Source organism: Polypterus senegalus, chromosome 12, assembly GCF_016835505.1.
Source record: "Polypterus senegalus isolate Bchr_013 chromosome 12, ASM1683550v1, whole genome shotgun sequence".
Classification (NCBI taxonomy): domain Eukaryota; kingdom Metazoa; phylum Chordata; class Cladistia; order Polypteriformes; family Polypteridae; genus Polypterus; species Polypterus senegalus.
The window spans coordinates 101,959,352-101,973,247 of NC_053165.1; the positions used below are offsets into that span (position 1 = coordinate 101,959,352).

The following is a 13,896-nucleotide window of genomic DNA, read 5'->3' on the forward strand; positions in this document are numbered from 1 at the left end:
ATTATGTACCTATTAGTTAGAATCTTTTGTATGACTTATCATATTTATTCGGTAGCCTTTTCTCTGCATGTCTTTGCTGTCACAAGGGTGAAAGTTGCTTATTTATATACTGTACCCGTGTCTACCAGGAAGACTACTGTTGTACTAAAGTCTGACTAAAGTAATGACTAAAGTCATACTACAGCTGCAAGGGCCCCTTGCTAAAAGGAGCTCTAAATATTGCCATATGAATAGAAAAATAAAGTTTTGAAACTAGAAAAAACAGATAGATTACTTAAAATATACTATATGGCAACAATCAAGAAAAATAATCTTAGTTCTGCATTTTGTGTGAATACATATTGCGAAACACCATGAAATGAGCAAAGCTGGTTAGTCATTTAAGAGCAGAAAAGGTATAGAAACTTGCCTACTGTGCACTTTCCATCTTGGTCCGGTTGTGGAATTCTCACAAGAGTGGTGACATCATCGAATAAAGATCTAGTAATCCTTGACACCTTCCTCTTGAGACTTACATATACTGAACTGCCCATTCTCTGAAAAAGTCCCTGGCGTAGGCCATCCAGTCCCTGCCATAACACTGAACTGGCTTCGATAGCAGGCTCTGACTTTTCTATTTCATTGGAACGTGAGAATGCATGGAGGAGGAGAGATGGCATTGAGGCCAGGTGCTCAGATTCAATTTCTGTGTGATTATTTACTCCATCCTCTTCCTTGAGAGCTTCAGGAAGTACACTGAACGGCTTGAAACGCCCAACGGACTGTATTCCTCCATTAAGGTTTCCTATCCCTCCAATTCCTGGGTGGAAATTGACAACAGGCTTCCAGTTCCTTGCTTCTAAATAACGATAAAGCTGTTGCAACCAATCAAGGTTAAAGCCACAATCTGTGTGCCCTGTCAAAGCACAGAAAATGCTTTGCAGTCCAGCACTACCATGTCCATAACTTCCATTTAGCAATGTCTGAAAAATGGTCTCCAGCAACGTGCCAATCATATCCCAGTTTTGCCACAGGAAATTGAAAAGAGGGTGATTTTGCTGCCGCTCTAAAAAGTTTATCAAAATCTGGAGCATGCTCAAAATCCCAGCATAGTGCTGACTTCCTCTGAGAGAGACAAACATATTGTGGATCTTGAACTTTGGCCTAAGTGGCTCCTTCCTGTTTGGAGTGTCTAAAATACTTTCACCCACATTGAGAAAGGACTGCAATAGATTGCCCCAGAACTGTTGTCCACCTTCGATTGAGAGATTTGGATCAGGTACTGGACTGGACTCTCCCCCAGCGCCTTGCATATACATCGATATATTGTAGAGGAATCCAGAAAGCCTGTTCTTCTCCAGTGGCCGACCAGAGTTGGAGATCAAGCGTTGGAGATTCAGGCTCTTTTTGGGGTATAGACCAAGAGTATGAAGCCCCTCCATTATGTCTGTGACAATATTTTTGATGTGATGACCATGTGCCTTGGTGGAGTGCGCCTTCTCTTCCTGGAGGTCTGACACCACATCTTTTCTGAGTAGGGCAAGGATATCATGCCACGTTATCTCTGATTTGGCTGCTGATTCTCCTGGAGAATATATAAGAAGGAACATTACTAAAATAAACAGCCTAATTTCCTAACAAGAAAGCAGTAAAGCTAAAAGAACAAGATGATAAGCCTACAACCCAGGACAGAACACCTACAATATACCTAACTTTATACTTGTAATGTTCTCTTGCTTCTGAGGGTCATGCAGCTCAAGTTACACATCTGCTGAATGTCTTGACATCCAAGTCATTACAGTCACATTTACTACACACTGTATCCCATGATATCCCACCGTATAACACTCACTCATTTTATTTCAGAAATTACTTCAGACATTGTTACGTGGTAGGTGCCTCAAAGAACCCTAGCATCAAGTGGTAATTCCTAGCCAAGACAAGCCTCTTTCTAGTATTTTATATTTTAGCAATGGTCGCTCAGCCTGTCAAACATGCAGCTCGAAGTTTTCTCTTTACAGCTAAAAGTGACACTTGCTTACTCTACTTTGACCACTGTCCTGTAATCAAGGTGTTGACTCATATTATTGTGGCTTTGGGTCTTGTTCCTGTCAGAGTTTCCTCCAGTTTCCACATAGCAAAATCACTAGTGTTGTTACATTAAATCTTATAGTGTTGTAGTGTCAAAGTAAACCATAAAGTGAATATATGGCAAATGTGGACCCCTACATACACTTAAAGTGTATATATCTTTTCACCTGTAGTGCATACACACACACACATAAATATATGTATGTATATGTATTTATACTGTATATACATCTGCCCATTTACAATATCTACTTTAATTCAGGATTGTGGAGCCCAAAGCAGCATTGGATAGAAGGGTGAAACCAAACCTCAACACAAATAATATAACTTCTCAAATATTCAAAAAAGTTATAAAATACACCACAGATTTGGTACCAGCAATCAGAAGAACTTAATCGTCTTTACAGACAGTAAGACCTCACACATTTACAACATTAAATTCACAATAAAAGCAGTACACCAGTATATCTGCAGCTACTAAAACCACAATCAAATTCAGTCATTTGAAGTAAGACATTAGCATTATTTATCATTTGACACCTTGTGGATTAGCTGGGGACTCTACACTTGTTGTGTGTGTGTAAAGTTTCAGAAATGTTCTTTCTTGTGATGCTGTTAAAAGTTAGTCAATTACACATTTCAATAAAATAGCTTATATTTTGTTTTGGAGGCTTTGTCGAGTAGCCTTTGTCCATTACTGGGGAGAAAAGCTGCGGTGAAGATTTCACACACTGATTGTTTAAAAAAAGGGGAATTTCTTTGAAGATTAGAAAAATGGATCTGTTGTGATTTGGACTGCAGTAGAAGCTTTGAGAGTTTGCACAAAATGAATACCAGGATATGAACATGTTTTACAGGAAATGAGAGGAGTTATAGTTTGAGACAGTGAAGAAATTAGTAGTCATATCTGAATATGTAATCCAGAATCAAAGTCAGTAAAAAGGCAGAAAGTTCTAACACTAAGTCTTCTTAGCTCCCTCTTACACTAATCCAGGAAAAAGACAAAGACCTGAGAGAAAAAATTAGTGAAAACTAGGACACACTTCATGATGTGACCAGCAATGGGCAGAGCTACCAGGCCATAGCCATACTACACGGTTCTGAAATGATGGTGATGTTATTGTCAAAGCATAAAAAATAGGGACAATAATTTTAAAAAATATTCAAAACTGAAGAAAAAAAACATTAAAGGACCTGCCATAGCAGGATGGAGGGATGGAGAGATGATGATCTTGCAGTGAAGTTACACCTTTATTGATTTTTATCTCTAGAACATTTATGACAAGCTCAAACTTTTAAGTCTGTAGACTATTTTTAATTGCCAGTTCTAAAATTGGCCCATTGTGATTGAATGTTCAGATATGTGTGAATGTGGTGTGCCTGGGTTGTTCCTCACTTTGCATCCAATTCTCTGGCTCACACAACTCCAAACTGGATGAACTTTATAGAAAACATGGATGCATGACCTGGGTGTGTGCAATGTGTTACTATACAGAACTAATGTAGGCAATGCAAAATATAAATGCTATTAAACTTATGGTGATCTCACAAATTTACATTGTTTCATAATCACTGCCTCTTTAAAACATCTGCTGTGTCAATACTGTGAAGACAATATTTAGTAAATACTGGGGGTGGGCTTTGCCCCCTGCTCGCTTCGCTCGCCATCCCACGTGCCTGCGCTACACGTTAGCCTCTTTGCGGTTCTGCCGCTCGCATATGGGGATGCGGATGTACAATTTACTAACTATTTTACATTACAGCGAGTAATTAACCATATTAAAAAATAGTAAAACGTAATAATTTGAAAGTAAATTGTTTCATGTTAAGTTAGAGTTATTTGTTGCATAATAACATTTTGTTCTGTTTGGTTTTGACATTAACACGCAAAAAATTTTAAACTTATACTTTTACTCTAAAACTTCAGTAAAAACAATTTTTTTAATTAAATTTTCGTCAATATCACATTGAATTTTGATTCTGTGTTTGGACTTTGATCATGACAACACAACGTATAACTGTCTGTGATTGAATTTCGTTTATTTCTCTCTATTAAATAAGACAACCTTTTCAAATGTGTAGCTCTGAGATTTGTAAATTGTCTTTGCAAAAGCTATTCTAATGGGAAACTGTTAACGCTTTAATACGAATGGCACATCAAGATCTCCTTTGGTGTCTAATGTTATCTGTGGTAGAGTAACTACCTTATCTTTCTTGGATACATCCTTCTTTCTACAGTAATTCATGCAGAGGAAGATTAGATGTTGTAAACTGTTGTAGTTATTCTAGGTGATATTGTAAGTTGATAGTTTCATCTTCCGCACAATCACCACCAACTGTTTCAGCATAGACTATTGATATGCATTTAACCAATTTGCTATATAACTGACATTTTTGGCCTTAATTCGTTTGACTTCATCGTTTCTCAGTGCTAGGATTGTACTCATTTTTACTGTTGATAACCCTTCGTGATGAAATTCTTCAATAAGATTTGGACATAATACGTCTTCTTTAATTGGGAACTTGAAGTGAGGAAAACGTTAAAATGTATAAGAGCTGAGAGTGCAGCAGCTGTGTCTGACAAAAGCATTCACACGAATGAGAGGTGAGAGTACTGTATGCGTTGTTGAATCTGGTTGAGAGGAGGGCGTGACTTGAAAAAATCTCAAGGCCAAAGTCTCGACTCGCGGGACTTGAAAACATCTTCCAACAAGTCTTGTCTTGTCGCAGGATTTTTTGATATAATAGAGAGAAATAAATTATGGGGTTAATTTAGAAGTCATCTTAAAATATAAAGTGCTGAATTGAACAGACTGATACTTTATAAACACTAAAGGTTTTGGGCAATACTGTTCCAGATTGTGCCCCCCAATGACAATGGGTAGCTGCTGGCATTACAGTCATACTGCTGTGATGCCAATCCAACAGTTAACTTAAAGATTTCACCTTTTGTAGAATCAGATGTTCCAAAAAGTAGAATTGCAGTCAGAATGAAGAATACGTCCATTTTTCTTGTAGTCTCAACTGTACCTCTGATAGCTTCACCTACTAGTCATCCCAAACACTTCCACCTACCATCATTTGACCTGCACAGGAGATACCAATTCATTTAAGGTCATTGAGTATAAAAATATATTTTCTTTCATTTCAATAATAACATTTATTGTTAATCATGCATTTACAGTTTATTTTTAAAACACCAGGTATGAATGGAAAAACATTAAAAAAACTCCAACCAAGACACTTAAGCGCTAGATTTTATTATACCCTGTTCCGTTACATTGACCATTAAGGTGATCACAACTATTAGCCCAGTATCATTCTGACTCTGTACTAGCACTAGCACCCATTACCTATTTACAGGAGGCTACCCCAAGGACAAGAAACACAAGGCTGGATGTCACCTTTTGCACCACAATGATGGAAATTCTTGTTTTATGAATGAACTAAATGTAAACAAGTTATGTTTGTCAGCTAACCAAATTAACAAATTAGAAATTAAAATAGTAAAGCCTTTTAGCTGAAAAATTAAGCAAATAGTAAGAATGATGGATTGCATATAATTTGGATTTTATTCTATTGTTTTGCAGGAAATAGGAGGTTTGTAAATAGACTGGTAAAATGTATTTACAGTATTATGTTTTAAAAGTTTAACTAAAACTGAGAATTCTGTTAGTAAAATTGATATAAAGAACAAATTCAAGAAACTTTAATGAATATTCATACAGGGTACTGTTGTGCTCTTGAGAATGTGACACTTTCATGCATATGCTGAAAATGTTACAGCTCATTAAAAATACATTAAACATTGTGTGTTAAAAGCCTTTACAGCTGGATTAAGATCAAAACTCTGGAATGTATGATAACAAGACAGTGAAAAGAAGAATTACAAAACACTTGTACCAGGAGAGCCGAGTTTATTTGGATATTACAGCAATAAGTGAGATGAGCTGCTCAGTAGAGGCTGACTGTATATTGAATCATCTTCACCTTGTTTCCTTTTGCATGTCTTCTGAGGGATTTGCACAACTAACACCTGCCATGAGTAACATAAGACAAACGACTTGATAACACTGATACTGTTTCCTTTTAGTCCAATCTGACACGTTAGATTAGCAGAAACGTTCAGTTACAATACAGTAACTGAAATTTCTACAGCCATACACAAAAAAGCAGTTTATGCCAATAGATATACATATTTCAAGACAATGTGTCGGTCCATACCAAACATATTAAGGAGCTGTTTAAAATACAGTGTTCATAACAATAATATTCATACACGTGTACTTTTTTTAAGAAAAATGCACTTTTATAACACACATAACATGCTTTTTGGGAAAATACACTTCATTTTATAAACAATTTTATCTGCCTGTTGTTTAGGTCGTCATACAGTGAAACTACTGGCACTTAACAGTAATTACATACATTTGGAAACATTTCCAATAAACTGAATTAAATAATTACCAAATATTAAAGTAGTGAAAATAAACCTAGATACTCACATGTTATCTTCTGATTTTTCAGAAACAGTTTTGCACTTCGTTATGTCGCAAAAGTAAAGTTCACATTGTATGTCAAAAGTATGTATTCCATTATGTTATGATTCTGTGACAGATCCCTGTAGTACTTCCTCTCTTCTCTCTTTCTCTCACACTTTCTCACTTTCTCTCTCTCTTGCTTGAGCTTTAGAAGACCACACAAAAGCTCCCGGTTCAGGTTTCATTCATTCTCTCTCGCTCTCTCTCTCACTTCCATGTGTCCTTGTACCAGCTGCTGTCTAATAAAAAGGTAACTGGGGAAAAGATAGTTAAACCCTATTTTTTCTGCTAATCCATTTCAATTAACTATACTTTGGTTTTTCAAGAGAAACCGTCCTTAAACATACAGTACAAATAAATTACTGAGCATTCAGTGAAGAGCTCTTTCAGTTTCTTGGTGTGTATATACTATAATTTTGTTAGGCATTCCCTTATATTATTTTCCTAATAAAGTGATTATATTCTTATTCTTGATGTTGTAGGTGCAATGACCGACCGCTTGGCAGTGGATGAGGGGGAGCCGGAGTAGCATGTTGGTGCAAGCCTCTGGATCCTTCAACACCCCACCAAATCAGCAGTGGTCACACACAAATCTAAACGTGTGCAGGCAGCACGGGGTCTCTCTTCTTGCCATAGATCACTGTTTCTCAACCTTTAAGTATTTGCGACCCAAGTTTTCATAACAGTTTTAATCGCGTCCCCCTAGCGTTTTTTTGAAAGGAGCCCACTAATACCAATTTGTTCTTTTTTAATTAATGATATATCATAGGTGCATATTTTATTATACTTACTTAACTTTTATTGACATTTATCTAACTCTATATTTATTTTTCTAGTATCAGAATGTAGTTTCAGTTAATTTGATTTGGTTTCAATAGATGTATTTTTCATATTTTCGATTCTTGTTTTCTTTTTTCCACATCTACGCGCCCCCCCTAGGGGTGCCCGCCACACAGATTGAGAACCACTGCCATAGACTGTCACTGCACCCCAGAATAGAAGGAAGACCTGGAAAAGAAAGACCAGGTATCCGAACAGTGCAGCATGTGAGGGTGGAGACAAGCCGACCTCGGTTGGGCATGAGGTGGAGCTGGGCTTCCCGCACTGCTTTCTTGTCCATAGGACATGCATATGAGGAGAGGAGCGGCAGTGCTATGAGTGGCGCCATGAGGGTCCCCTTCTTGTCTTTTTGTTGCATGACTGAGCCATGGTCCAGAAAACATCGACTCCCCATCCTGGAGAACAGCCCTCATGGGACAGGACGCTTCACTCTACAAGGCTCAGCAAATGGAATGGGTGAAGGGGTAAGAGAGAAAGGGCTTTATGGTAGGTAAGAGATAATAAATTGAAAAATCCACACTACCAAAGTAAGATGGTACAGAAGAAGGGGCTATTACATTTAAAACCACAGTTTGATTTGACCAACAGTTTTACTCACACTGCTTACAGTCCTGATCCTAGGTTTCACAGTAGGGCTGTCTCTCTCTATAATAAACTGTTACCAGGGGCAATTGTTTCAAATGGAATCCTTATTGTGTGAAAGCAAAGTGACTCTTTTCTGCCTTCCGTTCCTTCTTTGGAAACTTCCAGGAGTCAAAAGTGGGAGTCTTCTCCTTAAAACTTCCAATTTGAGCAAAAATAAGTAATTTACAGTGTGACATATATTAAAGCCTTAAATTTAATGTGAGTAGTCATCAATCAACTGAACATATTTGTGGACTTTTGGGGGAACTACAGTCATGGTAAACCCAGTTAAATTACAGGGCTACCAGCTACATCACCATGTAGGTCACAGAAGAAACATTTAGAAAAAGCCAATTACTGCAATAGAAAAGTACTGAAATAATGCAATGGAAACAGAAAATCTAGGACATAAAAATGAATAGTTTACCAAAGAAAGAAAGAAAGAACATGATAAAGGGGTCAGTTGGTTAGCCACAACAGTCCCAAATCCTTTAGGAGCAGAGAGGCTTTGGAAGCTTTTTAATTTATTTGTTATTTTAGGCTGTATGCTGCCACTTGGGACAGTTTATATGCTATGGGTTTTAATGCGAAGGAAATCAGCAGAATCTTAAGAAGAAGTGGAATCGATCGGCTAACAAATTATTTACAGTTGGTGTCATAACAGAGGTAAACACATCTATTCTCAGGTTTAAAAAAGAACAAGCACATCTTAGATGTAATGATTTTAAATTCCTCTTCCCATCCATATTGACCCAGCATCAATGCACAGTCTCAGTTATAGGAATCTGAGTTTGAATCTTAACCTGGTCACTGGCTTTGTGGATTTTGTTCATTCTCCTTGTGGTTATGAATGTTTCTGCCAGGTACTTTGGTAAATACACTGACTTCCTTTTCCATTATTCATTTAGCTGCTAGTAATATAATTTCACAGGTCAAACTAAATAGCAAAGTCTGTGACCCTTCTGGAGCAAGGGCACGGACAATCAGCTCTTCATCTGGGCATAGAAGTCCTCTCTTTTTTTGGTGTCAGCTTGCTGACTGCAGGGTGAGAAACCCGAGCCCAGATAGTGAAAGGACCCAGTCCCTTCCGTCTCAATTTCTTTATTCCTGTGTTACCAGCATTTGATTGTGAACAATAAAGTTCTCTTTTATTATTAAAGCCACAGGGAACAGTTGTCTCTCAGCAGCCAGGAGCTCATTTAACAGCACGAATAATAAATAAGAAACTCAACACTTTGGCAGACTCTTTTTCATCCTTATGAAGCGGAATGGCGTATGTGGAGCTGTTGACAGTCAGAAGTGAGCAGTAGAGATACTACTCATGATTCTTTATCGGTCTTCTAACTCATCAGTCCCAAGTTTTGGAACATTATAACTGTACTGACTAAATTCAGATATTGTCCTTGCATTGCATTCCACTGCACACAATTTCTTGTACATCAGCTTATAAGCAAGCGTCCCATAATTTTTTAATTCTTTCAGATACATTTATTATCATTATGTTCCTTGATCCATTTAGTTAGGAAATTATGTATTTAGTTTAGGAAATTGTTGCTGCCTCATATCTCCATAATCCTGGGTTTGAATCCCAGCTTGGGGTCAAATTTATAAAACTTGTGTACACGCAAAAAGAAACCTGAAATGTAAATAAGTAATTTTCCTTGCAAATATTAGGATTTATAAAAGAAAACCTGACAGAAGAATGTATGTATATTTACAGCAACTCTGACCCATCCATATTTTCAGAGAAACTGAAAAACAATGACACCTTTAATCAAGTAGGGAAATACAGCCAAAACAGCTGAATGACCACTCTCATACGTATAGTAATTCATATCACCCAGCCATTATTATAATGTGCATTTATGTGTCAAACATGTTAATCCTTAAAAGTGATGAATATGATTTTACAGACAGTATTTTAGTTCCCTTTAAAGAGGTCCAAAGCTGCGCATTTAGTTTTTGTCAGTTTAAATCAGCTACCTGTTGTCTCTTCTCAGGGAACTGACTGACAAGTCACAAGTACCTCAGCCAACATAAAAAGGCAATTTACAGCAGTTTCTGATTTTCCTAAAGCAATCAGAGCACTTTGCTCAGCTCATGTTGTAATAACGGTGCCTAGTGAGAATGAAGCTGCTTTTGTTAAACATAAGCAGGTTCATTCCATTAATGCAGAAGTCATCTCTGATGTCAAGATGAAACTAACAAAAATCATGGCGCAGTGGTATGTTCCAACCTATGAGTAGCAAAGTAGCTTTGGCAGACATGACGGTACGATACATGATGACTGGCTTGTTGGCAAGGTAATTTGGTTTAGTTCAGATGCAACATATATAACATGGCTGCCACAATGTGACTAGTCAGAATCATAATGACCAGACTCACAAAATGACAGTGCCCATGAAAACTTGACAGGCAATATACAAAATACTAGGTCTGGTGAAAAATCTTACCAAATGGTGACACCAATAACGTAACTGTCAACATTTTACATGTACCAAATATACTCGCATTTAAGTTTTCCCACAGATGAGTCGGGGCTTGATTTTACCGTATAATTTCCAGTATTTTATAATGTCGGTTGTATAAGTTGAATGCAGAAAACTCACGCTATTGGTACAAGGAATTATGATATGCTAAGGCTCACCTGAGAGAGTAACAAGAGAGCACATGGCCTTTTTTTCTATGTATTGTGCCTACATGACCACACGGTAATACCCAAACTATTCCGAAGTGACGATTGCACTGTTGTGTGTTTTTTGTATCTCACACATCATACACCTTTATCGTAAGAGCATCCCTTACCTACGATGGAGTGTTCGATCAGAAGAAAATATGAAGCTGTTTTTAAATTAAAAGTTGTTGAAATGGCAAAAGAAATTGGTAACTGCAGTGCTGCAACAAAATTCGATTTGTCTGAGAAACTGGTGCGAGATTGGAGTAGGCAAGAAGACGTAAAAATATATATATATATATATATATATATTGTGGTAGATAGGGGGCGCTCTCGCTCCCTTGAACCCCTGTCCATGACTCCAGACACCAGGTAAAAGTCCTCAAATTGACTTTATTTAATTGCCACAATGCACAAAGCACACTCTCCACCACTATACTCATAAATCACAAATACTAATCACAATAAACAATCCTCCAGCTCCCAGACACATTGCCACCCTTCCACCCAGCTCAGCTCGCCGTCTGGGAGCTCCCACAGTCCTTTTATATCTCCTGACCAGGAAGTGTTCCTAATCCCCAGTCCATGTGATTCTCAATCACTTCCGGGTCAGGTAAAAGTTCTTTTCTTCAACCCGGAAGTCCGTCTCTCTTCCTATGACGAACTTCCGGGTCATTGAGCACGAAGAAATCTTCGGTCCTCCCTGCAGCTACCTCTTGTGGCCCCCATGGCATCCAGCAGGGCTGTGCATAAAAACTCCATTGTCCATGATGCCCTGCTGGTCTTCTGGGGACCTCCATGCTGCAAGGAGGGCTCCACCTGGCCAGCCATCCTCCACACAATTTATATATATGATTTTATGATCGATTTTTTTCAGGACCTGACTTATATGTGAGTATATACAGTAATAACAAATCATAAAACAAAACCAGAAATGCATATGCATACCTGACAGCCTGAGGCAGTGGCTCAAAGGTGTGCTGTAGCTTGAACTCCACATGAGTGAGTTTTTGATACCTGCTGTAGGAATAAGAACTTTAACTTTGTTAATTTTGCCTTTGGAAATGCCGGTACTAATTGAATAAGTTGGTAATTACTTACCTTACCTTTCCCTGCTGTAAGAGGTGGTTTCCAGCAATACAATTTATACCAAGGTAACTGAAGCACATTCGTTTTAAGAAACTTAATAATACAATTTATTGATAAACACACAAATTATAGAAATATAATTATTGCATATATATTGACATATAAGACAGGACTCAGACAAACTAGACAAAAATATAACTTTTTATTGTTTTTTTAGAGTTTTACTTCTTCTTGGCAAAGATAAACAGTTCTTTAAATGTAATGTTCAATGTTGCGTGGAGTTGTTGTTTTGTTGTTGCTCTGGGTTAAAGTGGAAGATTCTTCACACTCTCTCTTTACTGCATGATCATTTATCCACAGTGTTCTGTGCTTTTCTCGCCTAAGTTCTTTGCTATGTCATCTGCAACTTTAAAGTGAAAAGTATGACTCTTTCTGGCAGAAGAGTTTAGATGCAAACATTCCCTTTTGAAGTAAGAGCTGCTTCTCAGTCTTTAGACTGGGTTCAGTGCTTGGCTTGGCAGAATTGATCTCAGTATTCAGCTCCCCAAACAGAGAGTGGGTTCAGAAGCTTTTTAGTTCTGGTGAGAAATGGGTGTATGAAATTTTAAGACATTTTGGAGAGTGTGACCAGAGGGCTCCCCTGAGAGCTTCTTCAGAGTTACCTTGAAAGATTGTCCCAAAGATATAAGTGTACCTAGTCTTTGAAGGATTGTATTACCTTCTGTGATTGCATTAAAGTTACTACCAGTTACAAATTCATTGCCTGCTCCTAGGCATGTTATTTTGTCCATTTGTCATTTGCTGCATTATCTGGCCAGAAAACATATACAGAGGGGCCTTTGCAAAGATGTCATATCTACTCTGATTTAAACCTTTTTTATCAGATGAAATACAGGTTGGTTCTTGTATGAGGAGTTCAGTTTACTTTTTTTGGAATGTAAGTGGGGGTTTGGTGCTGCCGGAGGTCTGTCTCCCTGTTAGATGTACTGTCTTAACATGCCTAGTGAGCAATGCCCACTTTGTCCTACACTGCTTTTGCTACCTGGTCCTGTCCGCTTGGTTGAAGTTACAGTTATATAGGTCCAGACTTTACTTTTCAAGACCATTTTAAATAGGTGTCCCTTCTTTCCTGTTGTTCAAGGACAAAGTACAGGGCCTAAAAGACAGTGCTATTAACTGATCTGTTAATATGGGATGCAAACTGGAGTGGACATCTTGGGAACACAGAACTAAGTTATCAAATGCATTTCCAAGCATTCCACTCCATATTTCTTTACTACTGGGCTGTAGTGTTCTGTCAGTGATCCGGCTGATGAACCTTTGAGAAAAAAATGAGATTTGCATATAAAACAAAACAAAAAAAAATTATAAAGTGACACGAAACCAAAACCCAATACAAGAAACAATAATCGTGGTCAAGAAAACAAGAGGGTCAAAACCGAAAGTACACATGAGAAAAGAGCACAGATACACTTGAATATGTCATAGATTTGGTATCAGCAAACCAAAAAAGGATTTGCACTCATACAGTATGTGTCCTTTTATCCCACTGCATGAATTACACATGGATCTGAACCTCAAAGGCCAAGCACCTAGAAACACTGGAAGGGGACATAATGACATAAACAAGCACTGGTGGCCTTTGAGGAGCAAAAATCTCATCAAACTATGACATGTAGTCATTCAAAATGCTTCATTGTATTTGACACTGTGGCATTTTTTTAAAACACCTATGTAGTAAAAGAGTTTAAACTTTGTGAATACAAAGTTTAGTTGATCTAAGATCGTGTAAGGATACACTGCAGTAATCAGTTCTGCTTAACATTAACAAGAACTTGTCTTTCTATATACTGCATATTAAGAAGCTGCATTAATTTTTCAGTGTTTTCTAAGCTGGAGAAAAATGTGCATACTAATGGACAGAGCTGTGCCAAACATAGCACTGACATATTTTGTGGATGCAGCCAAACTAACATTTGTTAGCATTCAAATTCATCAGTTAACACTTGGTGGGTGAATTTTATCCTTTTTATTTTAATTTGTTTTATTCTTCTTAAA

General features: G+C 37.6%; 1 protein-coding gene across 1 annotated transcript in view; it reads right to left on the reverse strand.

Moving 5' to 3' along the window:
* Positions 1 to 380: 380 nt before the first annotated feature.
* The window catches only part of LOC120540504 (stereocilin-like), a 38,967-nt gene continuing 25,451 nt past the window's right edge, over positions 381 to 13,896 (reverse strand). The window contains exons 2-3 of the mRNA XM_039771345.1: positions 5,017 to 5,156; positions 381 to 1,564 (exon numbers count right to left, since the gene is read on the reverse strand). Coding sequence (XP_039627279.1) covers positions 381 to 1,564; positions 5,017 to 5,077 — 1,245 coding nt within the window. The 5' untranslated portion in view covers positions 5,078 to 5,156. The remainder of the gene's footprint in view (positions 1,565 to 5,016; positions 5,157 to 13,896) is intronic.